At 47.2% G+C, this 24,875-nt stretch overlaps 1 protein-coding gene and 1 pseudogene across 1 annotated transcript; both read right to left on the bottom strand.

The window, feature by feature from the left end:
* Nucleotides 1–1,031: 1,031 nt before the first annotated feature.
* GFRA3 (GDNF family receptor alpha 3) lies at nucleotides 1,032–24,875 on the bottom strand. Its single transcript, XM_008014579.3, has 8 exons — nucleotides 24,498–24,875; nucleotides 13,697–13,984; nucleotides 8,415–8,507; nucleotides 6,500–6,812; nucleotides 2,717–2,820; nucleotides 2,421–2,555; nucleotides 1,942–2,030; nucleotides 1,032–1,714 (listed from the first exon to the last, which is right to left on the bottom strand). The coding sequence occupies exons 1-8, from the start codon at nucleotides 24,595–24,597 to the stop codon at nucleotides 1,625–1,627; spliced, it is 1,212 nt and encodes a 403-aa protein (XP_008012770.3). The 5' UTR covers nucleotides 24,598–24,875; the 3' UTR covers nucleotides 1,032–1,624.
* On the bottom strand, nucleotides 16,436–17,531 carry LOC119627313 (ubiquitin-ribosomal protein eS31 fusion protein-like; annotated as a pseudogene).

Raw genomic sequence — 24,875 nt, 5'->3', positions numbered from 1 at the left:
ACTCTGTCTCAAAAAATAAATAAATAAATAAATAAATAAATAAATAAATAAATAGGATTATCGTAATTATTATATATCACTTGTCATACTGCACTGCTCTTATGGACTGTTGTCTGCTTCCCTGCTCTGGTGTGTAAAAGGTTTGAACATAGGATCTGAGTCCTTTTATCCTGGAATCTCTTGCACACAAAACAGTGTCTTGCAGAGTCAGCATTCATCAGATGCTTATTGAAAGAGTGAATGAATCAATTAATAGACAGATGTCCAGAGCTCTATAAATACATTCTTCCAACTATTATACTTTGCATGGGTGGGTGTGTCCTTATCCCAATAGGATTACAAATTCCCTGAGATCAAGAACAATCTCTGGGCCAGGCATGGTGGCTCACACCTGTAATCCCAGCACTTTGGCAGGCTGAGGCGGGCAGATCACCTGAAGTCAGGAGTTCGAGACCAGTCTGGCCAATATGGTGAAACTCGTCTCTAATAAAAATACAAAAATTGGCTGGGCATGGTGGCACACGCTTGTATTCCCAGCTGCTTGGGAGGCTGAGGCAGGAGAATTGCTTGAATCTGGGAGGAGGAGGTTGCAGTGAGCCAAGATTGCACCACTGCACTCCAGACTGGGCGACAGATCGAGACTCTGAGTCAAAAAAAAAAAAAAAAAAAAAAAAGAGAGAAGAAAAGAACCAATCTGTCTTTTCCTCTGGCCCCCATTATGATCTGGAGCAGGCCAATAACCCAAGCAGGTGTTCAATAAATGGTGTGGTTGACTAAGAATCCCCATCTGTGGCAGATCCCAGGCAGTATCCAAGAAATGGCTGGAGCTGGGACAGATCCCGGGTCCACAGCCTCACATAAGCTATTTTTAATTACAACACCATGTCAAGAACACAGAGAGGTTAGGAGATATACCTGAAGTCATATAGCAGTTGGTGGTAGGGTTGCTGTGTCTCATCACCTGGTCTGTGTTCTTTCATTAACACCCTAGTTCCACAGATATTCAAAATTTGAGAAAATGGAAAAAGAGCAAAGTCTTAAGTCAAAGGTTTAATCATGATCCAAGAGCCCAGAGGGACTTTAGGACAATAATAGGAATAAAGCAAGGCCCATAGGCTCCAGCTCCTGATGCCCAGATGTTCTGCAGGATCCGGGGACAGGGCAGTGCAGGCAGTAGGTTTCCATCCACCATTCAGAGGAGGAGATGAGTGGGCAGGAACCTTCCTCACAAAGGATAATGTCTCTCTAGGCTACCTCAGAACACCCAGTCCTGCCTACCCTAACCCTAACCTGGAATGCAATAGAGAATGGCTAACTTATTAGATTCTGGTGATCCTGGTAGTCAAGAGGAAGGGCTTAGAAAGGGGCTTGGTGGAGCTGGTCACCACTGGATGATATGGCTAAATTGTGGTCACCAAGGAGGGGCAGCATGAATCAGAAGTGGAGACGGGGTGGAGGGAATGAGGACCAGACCAATAAGGATCTGGAGGTCATAACCGTTAGCTTCTCCTGTGCCCTCATCTGTGCACTGCACCTCTTTCTGCTGCTGTCCTTTCCTAACGCCTTGTGGGCTGCAAGTCTGGCTGGATGTGGTGGAGGGGAAGAGGGCCCTAGGGAAGTCCAGCTACCATAGGCTCAGGAGCAGAATCAAGGGAAGCGTGCAGGAGAAAAGAGATGGCGCCCAGGGTTGTGACCTCAGAGCACGGTTTTCATTCTGTGGAAGAAATGGAATGGAGTTATCTCAGGGGATTTTCTTCAGCCCCTTCACTACCTCAGCCTCAGTCAAGAGGTATTCCCCTTCCCCTGAGGTATCCAGTAGAGGTCTTTATATTCATGGCAATGAGGAGGTCAGCCCCCCACCTCTATCCCTTTGTCTGCCTAATTTGGGTTTTCCCCAGCTGGCCCAGTAAAGTCTGAGGGGTGTAACAGAGGAGGCCCTACCTGGTGTGCCATCACAGCAAAGGTAGGGTGTGGCCAGTCCTGGTAGAAGAGCTGGCTGTGAAAACGCATCTTAGCTGCAATGGCCTCCGCTGAAGAGAGGAGAGAAGGCTCATTGGAAGGGTATAGGGGCAGGAGATTTCTCAGGCTCCCAAGGAAGGAAAGGGAATGCCACGGGGACCCTGGGCGATAGGGGAGCAAGTGGGTGGGAGGTGGAAGTAGGATACTCTCTCATTCTACTTGTTTCTTGAGCTGGAGATGTTCCTGGGTTCCAGACAGGTTGAACAGGCAGCGTGGGAGGTTTCTCAGGGAGTGGGAGACAGAAGAAAGGCCCGGGCTGCGGCAATGAAAGCCTATGCTAGGAGCTGCTCTGTCTGGTGGAGATGGATGGAACCAGCCTGGGCCACAGAGTTGACCCTTTTCCTTCTCTTGAGTCCAGCTGACTCAGCCACAGGGGCTGGGAGCAAGTACAGCACACTCACTGAGGCAAGGGTTGTGGGAGAAGAACCCTTCCAGCTGTTCACACTCCTCCTGCAGGTTGCCACTGCCTCGACAGGTGCAGCTTAAGGCAACACTGGTGTTGACATTGCTGACAAAGTTGGGGGTCATGGCAGTCCCTGTGGAGTGAAGAGGGAAAGGGTAGTCAGGGCCTAGGCTAACCCTAACTTTAGCTCCCACCTTATTCCACCCATGACAGGATCACATCCTTTATCTCCAGAGCATTCTTACCCTCAGGCCTAGCCAACATGGGGTTCCCTACACATGCCCCCAGCCTCACCAATCAGCCCCAGGTATGCTCGTAGACATCTGGACTGCTCTGTTGCACAAGTTCCTAGGATGTCCATGGGATGGCAGTGGGTCTGGAAATCCACCAGGCGTGATCTGGAAGAAGGGAAATTTCTTTCTTTTTTTTTTTTTTGAGATGGTGTCTCGCTCTTTCTTGCCCAGGCTGGGGTGCAGTGGCTCAATCTTGGCTCACTGCAACCTCCGCCTCTCAGGTTCAAGCGATTCTCCTGCCTCAGCCTCCCGAGTAGCTGGGACTACAGGTGCGTGCCACCACACCTGGCTAATTTTTTATTTTTAGTAGAGATGGGGTTTCACCATGTTGGCCAGGCTGGTCTCAAACTCCTGACCTCAGGTGACCCACCTGCCTTGGCCTCCCAAAGTGCTGGGATTACAGGTGTGAGCCACTGCACTCAGCCAGGAAAATTTCAAGAGTCACCCTTGAGGGTCCGGCCTGTGGCCTTCTCCCTCATGTCCCATTAGCGTGGAATGCCCATTGTCGTGTCAAATCCTCCTCTGCCTTCAGAGTCTGGCCCAGGGCCTCTGCCTCTGTGAAGTGTACCCCTGTCACAATTAAATGTACCATTCCTCGGAACCCACAGCATTTCACTCTGAGTTTGGGCTCCACGATCCCTACTTATGAGATCTCAGATAGTTTCTTTAACCTCAGTTTCTTCAACTATAAAATAGAGATGACAGCAGCACTACCTCGTGGATTTTTGTGAGGATGAAGCAAGAGAATGCATAAGCCAGGTGTAGCGGCTCATGCCTGTAATCCCAGCTACTTGGGAGGCTGAGGTGGGAGAATCAGTTGAGCTCAGGAGTTGGAGACCACCCTGAGCAACATAGCAAGACCCTGTCAAGAAAGAAAAGAAAGAAAGAGAGAGAGAGAGAGAGAGAGAGAGAGAGAGAAAGAAAGAAAGAAAGAAAGAGAGAGAGAGAGACAGAGAGAGAGAGAGAAAGAAAGAAAGAAAGAAAGAAAGAAAGAAAGAAAGAAAGAAAGAAAGAAAGAAAGAAAGAAAGAAAGAAAGAAAGACAGAAAAGAAGGAAGGAAGGAAGGAAAGAAAGAAAGAAAGAAGGAAAGAAAAAGAAAGGAGGGAGGGAGGGAGGGAGGGAAGAAGAAAGGAAAGGAGGGAGGGAGGGAAAGGAAAGGAAAGAAAGAGAGAAGAGAAGAGAAGGAGACAGGAAGGAAGGAAGGGGAAAAAGAGAGAGAGGAAGGAAAAAAGGAAGGAAGGAGAGAAGAAGAGAGAACAGAGAGAGGAAAGAAGGAAGGAAGGAAGGAAGGATCGATCTACCTTATTGGGGTTCTTGTGAGGTTTAGATGAGTTAATACTTAAAACAGTATCTAGCCCATAGTAAGTATTTAGTTATTCAATAAATGTTAGTATTATGATTATTAAGAGTCCTGACTATAAGATAGTTTACAGATGAGGAAAGTGGTAGTCTCAGAGGTTAAGTAACTTGCCCAAGGTTACAAAGAACTAAGTAGGAGAACCAAGTTGCAAACCAAGGTTATTGTCAACAAATATCACTTGAATGAATGATAGCTTCAATTTTGTGAGTGTTTTATCCTGAGCAGACACAGGAAAGCCAGATCAGAATTTCAAATTTCCTGAAGAGAATATTTATCAAATCTATCAAATACCTTACAAATCTCCCATGTCCTTTGATCTGGCCATGGCACTAGTAGCAGCACATCCTAAGTAATAATTACATTAGTGCACAAAGATTAAACAGTAAGAGTTGGACAAGCATGGTGGCTCGTGCCTATAATCCCAGCATTTTGGGAGGCTGACGTGGGCTGATCACTTGAGCTCAGGAGTTCAACACTGGCCTGGCCAATGTGGCAAAACCCCATCCCTACTGAAAATACAAAAATTAGCTGGGCACTGTGGTGTGCACTTATAGTCCCAGCCTACTCAGGAGGCTGAGGCAGGAGAATTGCTTGAACCCAGGAGATGGAGGTTGCAGTGAGCACTGCCCTCCAGCCTGGGTGATAGAGCAAGACTCTGTCTCAAAAAAAAAAAAAAAAAAAAGAAGGAAAAAAAAGAACCAACCTGGCTGGACGCGGTGACTCACACCTATAATCCCACCACTTTAGGAGGCCAAGGCGGGCAGATCACCTGAGGCCAGGAGTTCGAGACTAGCCTGGCCAACACAGCGAAACCCCATCCCTATCGAAAATACAAAAAAAAAATTAGCTGGGCATGGTAGCGGGCGCCTGTAATCCCAGCTACTCAGGAGGCTGAAGGGGGAGTATCCCTTGAACCCAGGAGGAGGAGGCTGTAGTGAGCCGAGATCGCACCACTGCACTCCAGCCTGGGCGACAAAATGAGACTCCATCTTAAAAACAAAACAAAACAAAACAAAAAACAATCTAAATATCTAGCAATAGAGGAATGGTTAAATAAAGTGTAGGGCATCCATACATGGAATATAACGCAGGTATTTAAAAATCAAGTTCTTGGCTGGGCATGGTGACTCACACCCATAATCCTAGCACTTCGGGAGGCCGAGGCAGGCTGATAACAAGGTCAGGAGTTCAAGACCAGCCTGGCCTACATAGTGAAACCCCATCTCTACTAAAAATACAAAAATTAGCTGGGCATGGTGGCACAAGCCTGTAGTCCTAGCTACTCGAGAGGCTGAGGCAGGAGAATCGCTTGAACCTGGGAGAAAGAGGTTGCAGTGAGCCGAGATCGTGCCACTGCACTCCAGCCTGGGTGACAGAGGGGGACTCTGTCTCAAAAAAAAAAAAAAAAAAAAAAAAAAACGCCAGGCGCAGTGGCTCAAGCCTGTAATCGCAGCATTTTGGGAGGACGAGACTGGCAGATCACGAGGTCAGGAGATCGAGACCATCCTGGCTAATACAGTGAAACCCGGTCTCTACTAAAAAATACAAAAAAACTAGCTGGGCAAGGTGGCGGGCGCCTGTAGTCCCCAGCTACTCAGGTGGCCGAGGCAGGAGAATGGCGTGAACCCGGGAGGTGGAGCTTGCAGTGAGCGGAGATCCGGCCACTGCACTCCCGCCTGGGCGACAGAGCGAGACTCCGTCTCAAAAAAAAAAAAAAAAAAAAAAAGGAAAGAAAAAGAAAAAGCAAAAAGTTCTTAAAGGACAGTAAGTGAAAAAATAAGCACTACCATTTATTGAGCACTTACTGTTCACTGGTACTCTACACCACTCTATATAAATTATGTAATTTAACTCTCACCAGAATCCCATGAGGTCCGCATTATTATCCCAGTTTTTACAGGAGACTAAATGGAACCTTAGGTTTAGTGACGGAATTTTTAGGTTAAGTGATGTGCTCAAGATCACAGAGACCCAGGATTTAAATTCACACCTGTCTGACTTCAGATCCCCTCTTACCACTACCCCACACCACCTCCACGGAAAAATGCTCATGAGATATGTGCCATAAGAGAAAAAAAGTAAGGCAGAAATATATTCCCAGAATATCTACTTTTGTTATCTGGATAGAAAAATGACTGGAAGGAAATGCTTCCCAAAGTATGATAGATTATCTTCAGGTGATAGAATTTTGAATGATATTTTAAAATACATTTTTATATTTCCTGAGATTTTACAGCAAAGAAAAAAAACCATATTCTTTTTGAGAAAAGACTTTCACAAAATATCCAATGTAGCTACTTGGTAAAGCAGCCAGTGGGTCCACGGTTCCCTGGGAGGGTCAGACCCTGCTCAGCACAGGAACATGGCCAGGAAGGAGTGGCGTGTGCCACATTCCTGCCCACCCTGTCTTCCCAAACCACACACCTGCAAAGCGGGTCGGAGAAGCAGAGGCGCCTCAGCTCCAGGCAGTTGGGGGCCACAGGTGGCAGCGCGCAGCTGGGGGCGATGGTGTTGCGCCGGCGCTCCCCGCAGCCCCGGTCGTTGGGGGCGCATGGGCACAGTAGCAGGCCTTGCGCATGAGGCTCGGCGGCCTTCTCGAAGAAAGTGAGCAGCTGCCTGAGGCAGACCTGGCGCTGGCAGTGGGGCCCAGAGCACGCCTCCCCGTAGGCCTTGCGCAGCCGGTCACACTTGTCATTTAGAGTACACAGCATGGCAAACTTGAGGCAGAGGTCTGAGTCTGGGGGGAAAGGGCACGGAGTCACTGGGCTGGGCCCTCTGCATGCCTGCAGCCCAGGCTCCATAGGAACCCCGGAAAACCCCTGATTTGACAAGGAAGGTAGTGGATATAGGAGGAAAAGAAAGCCTGTCCTGAATAAACCCACTCCTAATCCAGGGCTTCCCCTCTCCTCACAAACTCTACCTGCTCTTCTGAAGCCTTCCCCATCCTACTCCTCTTTTTTTTTTCCTAGACGGAGTTTTGCTCTTGTTGCCCAGGCTGGAGTGCAGTGGCGAGATCTCAGCTCACTGCAACCTCCGCCTCCTGGGTTCAAGCAATTCTCCTGCCTCAGCCTCCCGAGTAGCTGGGATTACAGGCATGCGCCACGATGCCTGGCTAATTTTTTTGTATTTTTAGTAGAAACGGGGTTTCATCATGTTAGCCAGGCTGGTCTTGAACTCCCGACCTCAGGAGATCTGCCCGCCTTGGCCTCCCAAAGTGCTGGGATTACAGGCATGAGCCACCGTGCCCGGCCCAACTCCTCATCTTGACTAGGTAAAATAATAAGAATAATCACTATCATCATCTATATGCATTGAACACCCATTTATCTAGAATTCAAGCAGCCAGAAAGCTCAGAAAACCATACCTCTTTCCTCAGTGCTGCGCTGTGAGAGCTGATGGTAGAAATGATAACCCAGAGTACCTGCAACATTCTGAAGCACTTTCAAAACTGTCCAAAACAGATGCAGCCAAATTCTAGTTGAGGTTTCTGGTTTGGTTTTGGCTTCATCTGCACCTATCCTGTTCCATTTTAATGTCACCTGCCCATCTTTCATTTATTGATTCATGTATACTCTGTTCCCCATACTCTGAATCTTGGGAAATTATGGTGATATTTCTATTAACAGAATATTCCAGCAGCCATAGTAATCAAGTAATTGCAACAGGTTATTTGCTAAGCTTGTCACTAAGAGTTGTTCATGCATGAAACTCTATGCCTTTTTCTCAAAATTCTAATTCTAATGATAAAAAAACTGACTCTACAGCAAAGCTCACATCTTTCTCAAAAAGCATGTGTGTATGTTTTTCCTCAATTAACTCATAGTCTCACTTTCCTGAAAACCATGCATCACAGTCCTTGCCAGACTGATGGCTCCCCACCCTGAGTCACCCGGTGCAGAGTCACACTCTCTTTTCCTGCCCAATACCTCGCCCATCCCATTAGAATGGTTGAAAACAGCAATTTCCTAGTCTTCAGGGACAAAAAGGCTACTTTCCCAGCTGCCTTGAATGCAAGTAAATACTCCATTTCAGCACAATTTTTCCTGGGGCTGCTGCCACTCCCACCACACCCTTTGCAGGGGCCCGCCTTGTAGAAACAGGGAGCCCTAATGGGCTCTCTTCAACGGCCTCCCTAATAACTGCTGTCCTTTGGAGACACCTGTGAGACCAGACCATGCCCCAGAGCTCACACTTCCAGCCTGACACAGTCTTCCTTAGTCACCTGGTAAGCTAGAAACTTTCCCCTTAGAAGCCCCCCAACTTGTGCCCCTCCCCAGCCACCCTTCCTCCAGGGTCCAGCCCCAGCCTCTGGCTCCCGAGTCTAATTGCCCTCCACACCTGGTTTGAGCATGTTCAGTTTGCTGAGATTCATTTTCCAGGGTTTGCTGGTCACTGTGTCTTCATAGGGGGAGACATCCAGCTCATAGTTACCTAGAGACAAGGTGGGGAGCACCAGAATGCTGAGGACCAGGGTGGGGTAGGTGGGAGGGGCTGAAGCTGCTGGCTCAGACCTCAAAGCTCTGTGGAGAAAAGGAAAAGCACAGCCTCTACCTAACCAGCTGCAAGCTGTGCAGAGACGAGAAAAATGCAGGGCCATAAGGTATAGGCTGGGCTCCACCAATAAACTATAAGAATAATAAGAGCTACCATTTGTTGAGCACACTGTGTGCTGAGCACCACGGTATAAGTGAGATAAATAAATATGCTGAGCACTATCGCACTTATCAGCACACAGCATAGGGAGGCAAGAGGATTCAGGGAGAAGCCTCCGAGGAAGTTCGGAAAGAGAAGTGATTAGGATGAGGAGTAGAAAACAGGGAACAAGGAGTGTGGCAAACTGTATTATTGTTTCCAATTATTTGTTCCCCACCCTTTGGGAGGATTATACTTCCCCACCTGTTACCATGTAACTTTCACACTCCCTGTGAGAGGTGTACACTTCCTCACCCCACTGATGGCAGGCTTGGCCATGTGACTTGCTCTGGCCTGTGGATTGTGAGCTGAAGTGATGTAAATCACATCTGAGCAGAAGCTTTAAGACCCTCACGTGGTTCTGCTGCTACTCTTTCTCCTCTACCAGCCTGGATCCTCCAGTGAAGAAGACAAGTAGAACAGAGACAAGGCCAACTCATAGAAGCCTCCAGCAGATGTGTAACATGAGCAAGAAATACATTTTTGTTGTTGAAAGCCAGAGATTTGGGAACTGGTTGTTACAATAGCATAACCTAGCAAATTCTTACTAAAAATGCAATGGGGTGCCAGGTGCGGTGGTTCACAGCTGTAATCCTAGCACTTTGGGATGCCTAGGCGGGTGGATCACCTGAGGTCAGGAGTTCAAGACCAGCCTGGCCAACATGGTGAAACCCCATCTCTACTGAAAATATAAAAATTAGCCAGGTGCAGTGGCTCATGCCTGTAATCCAAGCACTTTGGGAGGCTGAAGTGGGAGGATCACGAAGTCAGGAGATCGAGACCATCCTGGCTAACACAGTGTAACCCCATCTCCACTAAAAATACAAAAAATTAGCCGGGTGTGGTGGTGGGTGACTGTAGTCCCAGCTACTCGGGAGGCTGAGGCAGGTGAATGGCGTGAACCTGGGAGGTGGAGCTTGCAGTGAGCCAAGATCATGCCACTGCACTCCAGTCTGGGCAACAGAGTGAGACTCCGTCTCAAAAAAAAAAAAAAAAAAAATTAGTTGGGCATGGTGGCGCATGCCTATAATCCCAGCTACCCAGGAGGCTGAGGTGGGAGAATCACTTGAACCCAGGAGGCGGAGGCTGCAGTGAGCCACAACCATGCCACTGCACTCCAGCCTGGGCGACAGAGTGAGGCTCCATCTTACAAACAAAAATGCAACTGGGAGGCTGAGGCGGCAATATTCCTTGAGCCCAGGAGCTCAAGACCAGCCTGGGAAACACAGCAGGACTTCATCTCTACAAAAAATTTTAAAATTAGCTGGGTCCGGTGGCACACACATGTAGTCCCAGCTACTTGGGAGGCTGAGGTGGGAGGACCACTTGAGCTCAGGAGGTTGAGGCTGCAGTGAGCTATGAATGTGCCACTGCACTCCAGCCTGGGTGACAAGTGAGACTCTGACTAAAAAAACAGCAAAAATAAAATGCAATTGGTACCTAGAAGTGGAGTGCTACAGAAATAAAATAATATAATGTGTGTCATTGGTTTTGGTACTGGGCAGTGGGTGGTAATGAAGCTGTTATTGGGGGCTAGAAAGATGGCAGTCTTCATTATGCAGTGGCAAAGCATCTGGTAAAATTGTTGCGTGTGATAACTGGGAAGATTATATGCTGAATGAGCTTGTACTGTTAGGGGAAACTGAGAAGCAGTTTACTAGTATGTCTTGATTGCTATTGGCTGCATTTGGCAAGGTACTACAAGACATAAGCTCAGAAAAGAATTGGCCAGTTCCCAAATGTGGAGGAAAAGATAATCTAGAAATTTCAGGACTTGCAGGATTAAGAAATGCAACTGGGCGTGGTGACTCACACCTGTAATTCCAGCATTTTGGGAGGCTGAGGCGGGCAGATCACAAGGTCAGGAGTTTGGGACCAGCCTGACCAACATGGTGAAACCCTATCTCTACTAAAAATACAAAAATTAGCTGGGCATGGTGGCAGGTGCCAGCTACTCAGAAGCCTGAGGCAGGAGAATTGCTTAAACCTGGGAGTCAGAGGTTGCAGTGAGCTGAGATCAAGCCACTGCACTCCAGCCAGGGCAACAGAGCAAGACTCTGTTTCAAAAAAAAAAAAAAAAAAAGAAAAGAAATGCCACTGTTTCTCGTATTCATAAGGTAAAAGATAAAACATTTTAAAAAAATGCTTGGAGTGATAAGGCTGATTACAACTCAGCCTTGGGGGAAAGACCAAATGAGTTATGTGGCTATCATACTGTTTGTGGAGATCTTTCAGTTGATTAAGATGGTTCCAATAAGTCCTGCCAGTTGGACAAATATACTCAGTGAAAAAAGACTAAAGTAGTGGCTCTTCCACAGAAGCCTGATAAGGGCTAGGTGCTTCTAATTAGGTGTAGAAAAAGAGGCATGTCTTGAATTGTGGGAAAGGCCACAGGCACATGAGATGATAGAAATCAAAGACATAAGCAGCAATTATGTTTTCAGAGAGTTGTACTACAAAGAGCTACCAGTGTAGATTAAAAGAGACTGTGACTATTTGAGACTTAAAATGGCCCAACATTTCTCAGGCAGGAAGCAGGCTGAGAATGCGGCTCAGTCCCCAGGTGGATTGTAGTCCCTAATGCCCTTTTCAAATGTGGTCAAAGAGAAAACTGAAAGAGGAAGGACCTTTCCAGAGGGCTGGGCTAAGAGCTGTGGAAAACAATGGACAGGGTAACTACTCCTGTAGAGCAAAAACAGGGCCTTATTAAAGAGCAATCCCTATTCCCAGGGAAGAGGGTCCTTACAACATTTGTGTAGCAGGATCTCAGAATTGCTATGAATCAATGTCTGCTGTGTGTCTCTCATTCATTCATTCATTCATTTATTTATTTGAGACAGGGTCTTGCTCTGTCACCCAGGCTGGAGTGCAGTGGTGTGATCATGGCTCACTGCAGACTCAAAATCCTGGGCTCAAGTGATCCTCCCACCTCAGCCTCCTGAGTAGCTGGGACCACAGTTGTACACCACCACACTCAGCTAATTTATTTATCTTTTTGTAGTGATGGGAGCTCACTATGTTGTCCAGGCTGGTCTCGAACTCCTGGGCTTTAGGGATACTCCCGCCTTGGCCTCCCAAGGTGCTGAAGTTACAGGTGTGAGTCACCACACCTAGATGCCCATTCCTCCCCTTTCTGACAATGTTTGTTGTGGTTATCCTGACCCTGTTCCTTTATTGTGTGGTGAGTACATATAGAAAGCAGATGACTTGTCTTTTTAGTTCATAAGTTTTTAGATCAAGAGGAGCCACATCCAGACCCAATTTGAAAACTATCATGAGATCCTAGACTTGAAGCCTGATGTCATGTTTGTTTGTTTGCTTGTTTTTTCGAGACAGAGTCTCACCCTGTCGCCCAGGCTGGAGTGCAGTAGTGCAATCTCGACTCACTGAAATCTCTGCTTCTCCAGTTCAAGTGATTCTCCTGCCTCAGCTTCCCAAATAGCCTGTGATTACAGGCGCCCACCACCATGCCCAGCTAATTTTTTGTATTTTTAGTAGAGATGAGGTTTCACCATGTTGGCCAGGTTGATCTTAAACTCCTGAATGCAAGTGATCTGCCTTCCTTGGCCTCCCAAAGTACTGGGATTACAGGTGTGAGCCACTGTGCCCGGCCTGACGTCATGTTTGAACAGAGCTTTTAGGGCATCTTTCATGGAAAATAGGTGGGTGTATTTTACTTGCAGAAGGGAAGTAAATGAACACTTGACAATGGTAGATTGTATTATTGTTTCCAATCATTCTTTGCCTTCCCTGTAAGATTGTATATCCTCATTTATTGCCATGAGATTTTTGGTATCTCCCTGTGGGAGAAGTACAATTCTCAATCCAGTGATGTCAGGCTTGGCCATGTGACTTGCTCTCTGAATGAAATGTAAGCAGATGTAGTGTATATAAGATCTGAGCAGAAACTTTAAAAATCATCATGTGGGCCGGGCGCGGTGGCTCAAGCCTGTAATCCCAGCACTTTGGGAGGCCGAGACGGGCGGATCACGAGGTCAGGAGATCGAGACCATCCTGGCTAACACAGTGAAACCCCGTCTTTACTAAAAAATACAAAAAAAAAAAAATAGCTGGGCGAGGTGGACGGCGCCTGTAGTCCCAGCTACTCGGGAGGCTGAGGCAGGAGAATGGCGAAAACCCGGGAGGCGGAGCTTGCAGTGAGCTGAGATCCGGCCACTGCACTCCAGCCTGGGCGACAGAGCGAGACTCCATCTCAAAAAAAAAAAAAAAAAAAAAAAATCATCATGTGGTTCTATCAATGCTCATTTCCTCCTGCCACAAGAAGGGAACATCCCAGACAGAGGCTGCACCTTGAGCCTGGATCCCAGAATGAATAAGACCCATGAAAGAGCCAATACAGAACATGAGCAAGAATTAAACCTTTGTTTTGCAAGTTGCTGTTTTGTTACAGCAACATAGTCCGGTAAAAGCTGACTAATAAGGGTCCTATGGAAAGAGTGACAGGCAGCTCCTCTTTGGCTCTTTCTGTGCCTTCTCTCTCTTACATCTCCTGGCCGGTTAATGAGTATTCTTTCTGTTAAAGGCTGGACCAAGATGTTACCTCCCCAATTCTCTGAACTTGGTATTTGGAGCCTATTTATGGGTTAAGACTCTTTCCTCCCGTCTACTGTCCATACCATCTGTTCCAGGAACTCCCCAGGTTGGGCCTCAGCCTGGTTCACAGCTCTGCTAAGTGGGAACTGACATGTTGCCAGGTAAGAAAGGGGGAAGTAGGGAGAAGAGAGGGCAATGTTATGGGGCCCCAAGGAGATCCTGGCATTATCCCCCCACCTTTTCTGATGTCAAATGCAGAGCTTCATTATCCTCCTCATCAGAATCTACCATGTGGCCCATATCCTGCAGGATTAAAAAACAACCCCCTAGAGCCATCTTCCCCAGCTTAGCCCATTCTATAATGGGAGCCTCACCAAGGCTGCGGGCACGGTGAACGGTCCAATAGATGTCCAAGCAGGCAACCTGGTTCTTCATGCGCCGGTGGCACATGCAGCCTATCAGAGAGCTGTTCCTGAGTTGCTGTGCTGCCTCCAGGCAGTCCGCAGGGACTGAAGGCTCCTCTGAGGGCAGTGGGGTGCTTATGCTAGAGGTGCAGGAATCCAGGTGGTGGTAGGCAGCACTGCAAATGGGATCAGCCTGGCACTTCCTCCTGGCCTGGAGACAGCTGTTCATGAGCCGGCTTTCTGTGGGAAGGGGGTCTCCTGTAAAGGGAGATACCAGGTGAGGCTCACATAAGGTTAGAGTAACTGTCTGGGAATACCAAGTCACGAGGTTGGAAGACGGATACTCTGATGAAACTTTGTGAAAGTCTTAGGGTAGCACAAAAGGCCTTTAGGAATAAGCGTGGAGAGAGAGAAGCCCAGCAGGACTAGATAGTCTGCAGCTGCCACAGTCCAGACAGAACAGACCAGGTCCAACAATAGGGGTTTGCAGAGAGGCTGCTCAGCCTTCAGGGAGGCAAAGGGGATAGTTGTTTGAAGGCGAGCCTGATGACCCTGACAGGCACAGAGGAAGGGGGCCCCGGCAGAGCCATGCCATGGGCAGGGCTAGTATCAGAACCAGAGAGTTGAGAATGGACAAGGGAGTGCTAAATGGCAGTCAGCAATAACTTTGAGTCTCCCATTAAAAGTCATTTAAAAATACCTGAAGGTGGAAACTGGCTGGGGTTGGGGTAGAGAGCTAATTCCAGAAGGAAAGAAAGGGTACACCAACCCTGTCTCTTACTCAGAAATACCAAGATTCCTCCACAGCCTGGAAGGAATCCCCTGCATCCTAGGATTTAGGGTGCTCAACATGGGGTAATAGAACATCATCATCTCCCTAGCTGTTCAAAGATAAAAATCTAGGAGAATTTTTTTTTTTTTTTTTTTTTTTTTTTTTGAGACAGAGTTTCGCCTTTGTTGCCCTGGTTGGAGTACAATGGCGTGATCTTGGCTCAACACAACCTCCGCCTCCCAGGTTCAAGCAATTCTCCTGCCTCAGCCTCCCAAGTAGCTGGAATTACAGGCATGCATTATCACACACCCAGCTAATTTTATATTTTTAGTAGAGACGGGGTTTCTCCATGTTGGTCAGGCTGGTCTCAAACTCCTGACCTTGGGTGATCCTCCCACCTTGGCCTCCCAAAGTGCTGGGATTATAGGTGTGAGCCACCGCACCTTAATTCATCTCTTCCTTTCACAGCCTGTGTTCAATCCAACAAGTCCTGTCAACTTCACAACACATCTGGAATCTGCCCACTTTTCTCCATGGGTGTCACTACCTCCTTAGATCAAGCCACCATCAACTTTTCTCCTTTTTCCCTCATCCTTTCTTCTCCTTCTCTTCTCTTTCTTTTCCTTTTTCTTTTTTAGATAGGGTCTTGCTCTATGTCCCAGGCTGGAGTGCAGTAGCACTGCAGCTCACTGCAGCCTTGACCTCCTGGGTTCAAGCGATCCTCCTACTTCAGCCTCCTGAGTAGTTGGGACTGCAGGCACATGCCACCACACCTGGCTAATTTTTGTATTTTTAGTAGAGATCAGTTTTCATCATGTTGGCCAGGCTGGTCCTGAACTTCTGACCTCAGGTGATCTGCCTGCCTTGGCCTCCCAAAGTGCTGGGATTACAGGCATGAGCCACCACACCCAGCCAGTACCTCATTGTTCTTTATGGATGAATAATATTTCATTATATCGATATCCTACATTTTGTTTATCTATTCTTCAGTTCATGGACACTTGGGTTGCTTCCGCCTTTTGGTTATTGTGAATAGAGCTTTGATGAGCATTTCATGTACAAGTATTTGTTTGAACACCTGTTTTTTGTTCTTTGGGATACATACCTAGGGGTGGAATTGCTGGGTCATACGGTAATTCTATGTTTAACTTTTTGAGGAACCGCCAAATTGTTTTTCACAGAAGCTGCACCATTTTACATTCCCATCAGCAATGTACGAGGATTCTAGTTTCTATACATACTGCCAACTCTTGTTATTTCCCATTAAAAAAATTATAACCATCCTTGTGAGCGTGAAGTGGTATCTCATTGAGGTTTTCATTTGCATTTCCCTAATGACTAAGGGAGCATATATGTTCCCTTATGTGTACAAATGTTGAGCATATTTTTATGTGCTTGTTAGCCATTTGTACACCTTCCTTGGTAATAAACTTTTTGTTGAGGTGTAACACAGAGAAGTACATGAATCAAAAATGTATAGCTCAATGGATTTCACAAATTGAATATACTTGAGTAGCCAGAATCCAGATAAAGGATAGAACATTACCAGTATCCCTGAAGCCCTCTTCTAGTCACTGTGCTCCCAAGTAAACCAGTATCTTCATTTCTTTTTATATTTTTTTCTTTTTTTTCTTTCTTTTTTTTTTTTGAGACAGAGTCAGACTGGAGTGCAGTGATGCGATCTCAGCTCACTGCAACCTTGCAACCTCTGCCTCCTGGGTTCAAGCGATTCTCCTGCCTCAGCCTCCCAAGTAGCTGGGACTACAGGCACCCACCACAATGCCCAGTTAATTTTTGTATTTTTAGTAAAGAAAGGGTTTTACCATGTTGCCCAGGCTGGTCTTGAACTCCTAACCTCAAGTGATCTACCCGCCTTGGCCTTCCAAAGTGCTGGGATTACTTTGTGAGCCACTGCACTCAGCCTGTCTTTATTTCTTTTACTTGTCTTCTGGTTTATTGAAGCAATAGGTCAGACATTTGCCACAATAGTGTCTGTCAGAGTGGTTGGTCATAAACACTCCAGCACTACATTCATCTGAAGGGCACTCCTGATGAAGGTGACTATTTTTGCTATTCTCATCCACCTTATGGTATTTCAGGACAGCCAACCTCACCTTCTTTCTTTTTTTTTTCTTTTTTTTTTTTTTTTGAGACGGAGTCTCGCTCTGTCGCCCAGGCTGGAGTGCAGTGGCCGGATCTCAGCTCACTGCAAGCTCCGCCTCCCGGGTTCACGTTATTCTCCTGCCTCAGCCTCCCGAGTAGCTGGGACTACAGGCGCCCGCCACCTCACCCGGCTAGTTTTTTGTATTTTTTTTTTAGTAGAGACGGGGTTTCACCGGTTTAGCCAGGATGGTCTCGATCTTCTGACCTTGTGATCCGCCCGTCTCGGCCTCCCAAAGTGCTGGGATTACAGGCTTGAGCCACCGCGCCCGGCCCCTTCTTTCTTTTATGCTTTTCTTTTTCCTTTTTTTTTTTTTTTTTTGAGACCAGGTCTTGCTCTGTTGTCCAGGTTGGAGTGCAGTGGCATGATCTCAGCACTCTGCAATTTCCGCCTCCTGGGTTCAAGTGATTCACCTTCCTCAGCCACCCAAGTAGCTGGGATTACAGGCACGTGCCACCACACCGAACTGGGTTTTATAATTTTAGTAGAGAGGTGGTTTCACCATGTTGGCCAGGCTGGTCTCGAACTCCTGGCCTCAAGCGATCCATCCACCTCGGCCTTCCAAAGTGCTGGGATTACAGTCATGAGCCATAGTGCTCGGCCTATTCTTTTTGGGAGTAGTGTAAGACTTCTTCCTTTTCTCAGGACCACCATGAAGTCTCAACACAAGACAAGTGGACTCCTTTTGAATGCTGTAGTCAGACAAAGCACATCCGTCTTCCAGTTGCTTGCCAGCAAAGATCAGTCTTTACTACTGGTCAGGAGAAATTCCTTCCTTATCCTGGATCTTAGCTTTTACATTTCCTTGTATTCAAGGGTTCAACCTCAAGAGCGATGGCTTTCTCCATAAAGGGTGTTATGAAAATCTGCATTTTGGTGGTGACTCCACTGCAGATGGTGGATCAAAAAGGTAGTATCTTTATCTCTAACATCAGAGATTAGTTTTGCCCCAGTACAGCCAACTAATCTTCAACAAAGCAAACAAAAACATAAAGTGGGGAAAGAACACCCTTTTCAACAAATGGTACTGGGATAATTGGCTAGCCACATGTAAGAGAATGAAACTGGGTCCTCATCTCTCATCTTATACAAAAATCAACTCAAAGATGGATTAAGAACTTAAATCTGGCCACCACACCTGTAATCCCAGCACTTTGGGAGGCCAAGGTGGGTGGATTACCTGAGGTCAGGAGTTCGAGACCAGCCTAACCAGCATGGTGAAACACCGTCTCTATTAAAAATACAAAAATTAGCTGGGTGTGGTGGTGGTGGGGGGGCGCCTGTAATACGAGCTACTCAGGAGGCCGAGGCAGGAGAATTGCTTGAACCCAGGAGGCAGAGGTTGCAGTGAGCCGAGATCATGCCACTGCACTCCAGCCTGGGCAACAGGGTGAGACTCCATCTGAAAAAAAAAAAAGAACTTAAATCTAAGACCTGAAACTATAACAATTCTAGAAGATAACATTGGAAAAATCCTTCTAGACCTTGACTTAGGCAAGGATTTCATGACCAAGAACCCAAAAGCAAATGCAAAAAAAAAAAGATGAATAACTGGTACTTAATTAAACTAAAGAGCTTCTACACAGCAAAAGGAACAGTCAGCAGAGTAAACAGACAACCCACAGAGTGGGAGAAAATTTTCACAATCTATACATCTGACAAAGGACTAATATTCAGAATCTACAACAAACTCAAACAAATCAGCAAGAAAAAAACAATCGGCCAGGCGCAGTGGCTCAAGCTGGTAATCGCAGCACTTTGGGAGGCTGAGGCGGGCGGATCATAAGGTCAGGAGATCAAGACCATCCTGACTAACATGGTGAAACCCCATCTCTACTAAAACTACAAAAAATTAGCTGGGTGTGATGGCGAACGCCTGTAGTCCCAGCTACTCTGGAGGCTGAGGCAGGAGAATGGTGTGAACCCAGGAGGCAGAGCTTGCAGTGAGCTGAGATCACGCCACTGCACTCCAGCCTGGGCGACAGAGCAAGACTCCATCTCAAAAAAAAGAAAAAGAAAAAAACAAACAATCCCATCAAAAAGTGGGCTAAGGACATGAATAGACAATTCTCAAAAGAAGATATACGAATAGCCAACATATGAAAAATTGCTCAACATCACTCATGATCAGTAAAATGCAAATCAAATCCACAATGTGATAGCACTTTACTCCTTCAAGAATGGCCATAATCAAAAAATTAAAAAATAGTAGATGTTGGCACGGATGCACTGATCAGGGAACTGCTGATCTACACTGCTGTTGGGAATCTAAACTGGTACAGTCACTGAGGAAAACAGTCTGGAGATTCCTTAAAGAGCTAAAAGTAGGCTGGGCATGGTGGCTCACACCTGTAATCCCAGCACTTTGGGAGGTTGAGGTGGGCAGATCACCTGAGGTCAGGAGTTCGAGACCAGCCTGGCCAACACTGCAAAACTCCATCTCTACTAAAAATACAAAAATTAGCCGGGTATGGTGGCAGTCACCTGTAATCCCAGCTACTCGAGAGGCTGAGGCTGGAGAATCACTTGAACCCAGGAAGCAGAGGTTTCAGTGAGCCGAGATCAAGTCATTGCACTGCAGCCTAGGGAACAAGAGCGAAACTCTGTCTGGAAAAAAAAAAAAAAGCCAGATGCAGTGGCTCACACCTGTAATCCAAGCACTTTGGGAAGCCGAGGCCGGCAGATCACAAGGTCAAGAGATCGAGACCATCCTGGCCAACAGGGTGAAACCCGATCTCTACTACAAATACAAAAATTAGCTGGGCGTGGTGGCATGTGCCTATAGTCCCAGCTACTCAGGAGGCTGAGGCAGGAGAATTGCTTGAACCCGGGAGGTGGAGGTTGCAGTGAGCCGAGACTGTGCCACTGCACTCTAGCCTGGCAACAGAGCGAGACTCCATCTCAAAAAAAAAAAAAAAAAAAAAAAAAAAAGTAGAACTACCATGTGATCCAGCAATCCCACTACTGGGTGTCTACCCAGAGGAAAAGAAGTCATTAAACAAAAAAGATACTTGCACACTCATGTTTATAGCAGCACAATCTGCAATTGCAAAATCATAGAACCAACCCAAATGCCCATCAATAAACGAGTGGATACAGAAATTGTGATACAATAGAATACTATTCAGTCATAAAAAGGAATTAATTGGCCGGGTGCGGTAGCTCACGCCTGTAATCCCAGAACTTTGGGAGGCCGAGATGGGCAGATCATGAGGTCAGGAGATCGAGACCATCCTGGCTAATACGGTGAAACCTCATCTCCACTAAAAATACAAAAAAAAATTAGCCGGGTGTGGTGGCGGGCACCTGTAGACCCAGCTACTTGGGAGGCTGAGGCAGGAGACTGGCGTGAACCTGGGAGGCAGAGCTTGCAGAGAGCCGAGATCACACCACTGCACTCCAGCCTGGGTGACTCCATCCCAAAAAAAAAAGGAAAGGAATGAATTAACAGCATTCGCAGCAACCTAGATGAGATTGGAGACTATTATTCTAAGTGAAGTAACTCAGGAATGGAAAACCAAACATTGTATATTCTCACTGATATGTGGGAGCTAAGCTATGAGGATGCAAAGGCATAAGAATGATACAATGGGCTTGGGGACTTGGGGGGAAGCATGGCAGGGGGAAGGGATAAAAGACTACAAATAGGGTGTGGTATATACTTCTCGGGTGATGGGTGGACCAAAATCTCACGAATCAGCACTAAAGAACTTATTCATGTAACCAAACGCCACCTGTATGTACCCCAATAACCTACGGAAAAGAAAAAGTATATCAAAATTTCTCTAGGAAATATGTATTTCCAAAAAGCATATTTGATAATTTTACATGTAGAAGATGAAAGAAAAAGCTTTTGAGATTTCAAAAAGTATTTAAGGAAGGTATGATATTTTATATATTTACCAAAAGGGAACATGGATTTAAAAAGATTGAGGAATTTCTACAAGTTTACAATGTTACTTCCAGTAGGTAAGTACCCAATAAGTGGTAAGTACACAAAGTAGCAGATTCAAGTCCTATTGCTGTAACTAGACTATAATTTTTTTTTTTTTTTTTTTTTTTTGAGATGGAGTTTTGCTCTTGTTACCCAGGAATTTCTCCATGTTGGTCAGGCTGGCCTCGAACTCCCGACCTCAGGTGATCTGCCCGCCTCGGCCTCAACAAAGTGCTGGGATTACAGGTGTGAGCCACTGCGCCTGGCTGTACATATTTAACTGTACTAACTATTGAGTTGTAAACATTTTCAAAAGAAAACAATTTCTGGCCGGGCGCGGTGGCTCAAGCCTGTAATCCCAGCACTTTGGGAGGCCGAGACGGGTGGATCACGAGGTCAGGAGATCGAGACCATCCTGGCTAACACAGTGAAACCCCATCTCTACTAAAAAATACAAAAAACTAGCCGGGCGAGGTGGTGGGCACCTGTAGTCCCAGCCACTCGGGAGGCTGAGGCAGGAGAATGGCGTGAACCTGGGAGGTGGAGCTTGCAGTGAGCCGAGATCTGGCCACTGCACTCCATCCTGGGCGACAAAGCGAGACTCCGTCTCAAAAAGAAAAAAAAATGGTCGGGCGCAGTGGCTCACGCCTGTAATCCCAGCACTTTGGGAGGCCGAGGCGGGCGGATCACAAGGTCAGGAGATCGAGACCACGGTGAAACCCCGTCTCTACTAAAAATACAAAAAAATAGCCGGGCGAGGTGGCGGGCGCCTGTAGTCCAGCTACTCAGGAGGCTGAGGCAGGAGAATGGCGTGAACCCGGGAGGCGGAGCTTGCAGTGAGCCGAGATCTGGCCACTGCACTCCAGCCTGGGCGACAGAGCGAGACTCCGTCTCAAAAAAAAAAAAAAAAAAAAAAAGAAAAAAAAAAAAGAGAAAGAAAACAATTTCTTAGTTGACACTACCAAGTTTGAGCAGTGATGGATTTAGGGGCATTCATCTCAACAAAGAACTTCGGGGCCACATTAAATTTCATTTCAACAAGGTGGAATTTGTGTTTCCTGGATTGTGAAACAGGACTTGATCCAGGGCAAAGGTCGTAATTTGATCCAGTGTCCAAATGTGTTTTTTTTTTAGTCAGCAAAGTTCTGTTCCTTTTTCTCTTTTCTTTTCTTTACTTTTCTTTTCTTTCTTTTAATCTCTGTCACCCAGACTGGAGTGCAGTGGTACAATCACCACTCATTGCAGCCTGCAGCCTCAACTTCCCAGGCTCAAGTGAATTCTCCCACCTCAGCCTCCCAAGTAGCTGGGACTGCATGCATGTACTACCATGCCAGCTAATTTTTGTATCTTTTGTAGAGATGGGCTTTCATCATGTTGCCCAGGCTGGTCTCGAACTCCCGAGCTCAAGCAATTCACCCACCTTGGCCTCCCAAAATGCTGGGATTATAGGCATGAGCTAAGATGCCCGGCAGTATTTTCTTTTTCTGGTTTTTTTTTTTTTTTTTTTTCTGTGTGTGTGTGTGTGTGTGTGTTGGTTTTTTTGTTTTTTGGGGTTTTGTTTTGTTTTGTTTTGCATGTTCACAGTATTTTCTTTTCTTTTTTTTTTTCTTTTTTTTTTTTGAGATGGAGTCTCGCTCTGTCGCCCAGGCTGGAGTGCAGTGGCGCTATCTTGGCTGCCTGCAAGCTCTGCCTTAGCCTCCTGAGTAGCTGGGACTACAGGCACCCACCACTACGCCCGGCTAATTTTTTCTATTTTTTAGTAGAGACAGGATTTCACCATGTTAGCCAGGATGGTCTCAATCTCCTGACCTCGTGATCTGCCCATCTCGGCCTCCCAAAGTGCTGGGATTATAGATGTGAGCCACCGCACCCGGCCAGTATTTTCTTAAAGTTGTAATTAGTGGCCAACATTTAAAAATCAGATTTTAGGCTGGGTGCGGTGACGCACACCTATAATTTCAGCACTTTGGGAGGCCAAGGTGAGCAGATTGTTTGAGCCCAGTATTCAAGATCAGCCTGGGCATCAGAGATGGCAAAAACCAGTCTCTACAAAAAATACAAAAATTAACCAGGTGTGGTGGCACTCTCCTTCAGACCCAGCTACTGGGGAGGCTGAGGCAGAAGGATCGCTTGAGTATGGGAGGTCGAGGCTGCAGTGAACTGGAATCACACCACTGAACTCCAGCCTAGGTGACAGATTGATACCCTGTCTCAAAAAAAAAAAAAAAAATCAGATTTCAAATAAAACTATTAATTTCCAATTTGTCTTGAAAAATGGAAACACTTGGGCCCACATGTAACAGGTGGAGTTGAGTAATGACTGCCCCCTTCTGACAAGTCATACCTTTTCCAGCTTGTTATAGTCCATACCACTCTCCATTACTTGCCCCACCTCCTCATTTATGCAGCCACTGCCACGTCTATTTCATACTGATTTGTTAGCAACCTGGTTTTGTAACTTTGTTTTCTGCTTCTTGGTTCATCAGAGAATGAGTAGCTACAGAATGGGTCAGATCAGGCTATGCCTTAGGGCACAAGATCCTCATTTGTTTCTCATCAATGAGGCCCACAGCCCAGGTACCCATTTTATAGATTGGTGAACAAAGAAAAGTAATGTGCACCAGGGGATGTAGCAAGTCAAGACTGAGTCAAGGCTAGAACCCGGGACTCCAGCCTCCTCTCTACTTCAGAAGGATTTTCAGTACATGACACCACTTCCCTACGAATTGGAGGTCTCCTATATGCTTGGCTTTAGCAGGCCCTGAGCAGTGGTATTTTCCACCCCCAAAGCCCTCTGTTGGTCTGTGCTCTTGAAGAGCACTTGGCTCTACATGGCACCTCCTAGATGACTGTTTTATGGATTTTCAATGAGGCCACTTAACCAGAAGTCATTGCTGTCAAGTATTACTGTGGAAAATAGATCTGTCACCAACACTGGATCATTTAATGAGAAAGGTGTTTAATGTTTTCCCCTGATCCTGACATGCAGCCATAACCTTTAGGATTAGTGAAATTTCCTAAGCAGTCAAATCAGACTGGTGATGTCTTGCTGCCCTGACTTACTGATGTTGGCAGGTGGACAGACCAGGGTTTTCCCTCCTTCCTTCCATATCTCTCTTAAGGCAGCATTTCTACAGCACTGCCTTGTGGACTGAGGTCTCAGGGCAGTGTGGTGCTCTCTCTGTCTTAGGAGTCTCTTCATTCAGTCTCTGGGCAGGAGCCCCATAATAAGATTCCACACACCCATACCACTCACGAAGGTCATGAGCCTTCCAGGGATCTCGGATCCCACACTGTTTTTCCTTGGGGGAGTGGCCTGTTTCTAAGACCAGGCCTTGAACTACATCTACAAAACATCTATTGTGGATTATTTATTATCCAAGGGGCAAGTCACTGTGCTAGACGGCTTCCGAGCCCTGCTATTATAGAAGGTCATGAAACAAGTCAGTTCTAACAAACTTCTTTTCCTTTACTTGTACCTAGTTTCTTCCTCAGTCCTTAAAGCAGATGGAAGAGTTAAAGCCCACGTGGAGCAAATGACACTGTTTCTGATTCTCCCCGCCTCCTAAAGACCCTGTTTTGGTAATGACCTGGCTGTGGGTTGTTCTGTGACTGTGTAGACCTACTTCAAAAGAGGGAAGGGGCGGGGGGGGAAAGGGGCGAGGAGGAGATGCTTGGGTGACCAGGCCATTGCTGGCACTCAGTCTGCCTCAGTTCGCACACTGTGTTAGGTGTGACCTCAGCCCCTTGCAGGCACCCTGCGCTTCCTGCTCCAGTTCCCCTGGCACGGCTCGGATGCACCGGGAGGCTGCTGCGCCCTCTCCGGGCAGGTGCCCCGGGCTTCGCCTACACCTCACCTCCCCCTCCCCCTGCATCCCCGGCCGGTGCGCACTCCGACACTCACCGGCTGCGAGAGGCAGCGGCGACGGCGGCAGCAGCAGTAGCAGCAACAGCAACAGCAGGACTACGGGCGGCAGCGGTCGCGGGCTCGGGGGACGCACCATGGCGACCTGTCGGCGCCGGGCTCCGCGCTCCCCTCGCTCCTCCGCTGGAGCTCTGTGAGCGGGGCTCCCCCGGCCGGCACCTCCCACCCCCGCCTCCCGCCCTCCCGCGCGACGCACACACTTTCCCACCAGGGTCCTGGGCGCCGCCCTCCAACTCCGAAGCGCGCGACTGCACCACGCCCCTCCAGCGCTAGACCGAGGGACGAAGCGGGTGGGGGCGAGGGAGGGCCGGCGCCCCGGGAGCCGCCGGGCTGGCGCGGAAGAGGTTGCTCTTCCGA

The sequence above is a fragment of the Chlorocebus sabaeus genome, chromosome 23 (assembly GCF_047675955.1).
Source record: "Chlorocebus sabaeus isolate Y175 chromosome 23, mChlSab1.0.hap1, whole genome shotgun sequence".
NCBI lineage: Eukaryota > Metazoa > Chordata > Mammalia > Primates > Cercopithecidae > Chlorocebus > Chlorocebus sabaeus.
Note: the sequence above shows the minus strand (reverse complement) of the source record. Positions and strands in the feature narration are given on the sequence as shown.

Bases quoted from the DNA above. Each gene is read 5' to 3' on its own strand.
- GFRA3 (XM_008014579.3), bottom strand. From the start codon at position 24,597: ATGGTGCGTCCCCCGAGCCCGCGACCGCTGCCGCCCGTAGTCCTGCTG. The intron at 6,813-8,414 runs GTGTGGAGGGCA...CTTTCCCCCCAG, and splicing joins ACTGAACATGCTCAAACCAG to ACTCAGACCTCTGCCTCAAG. The intron at 2,821-6,499 runs GTGTGTGGTTTG...CCCTTCTTCCAG, and splicing joins TTCTCCGACCCGCTTTGCAG to ATCACGCCTGGTGGATTTCC.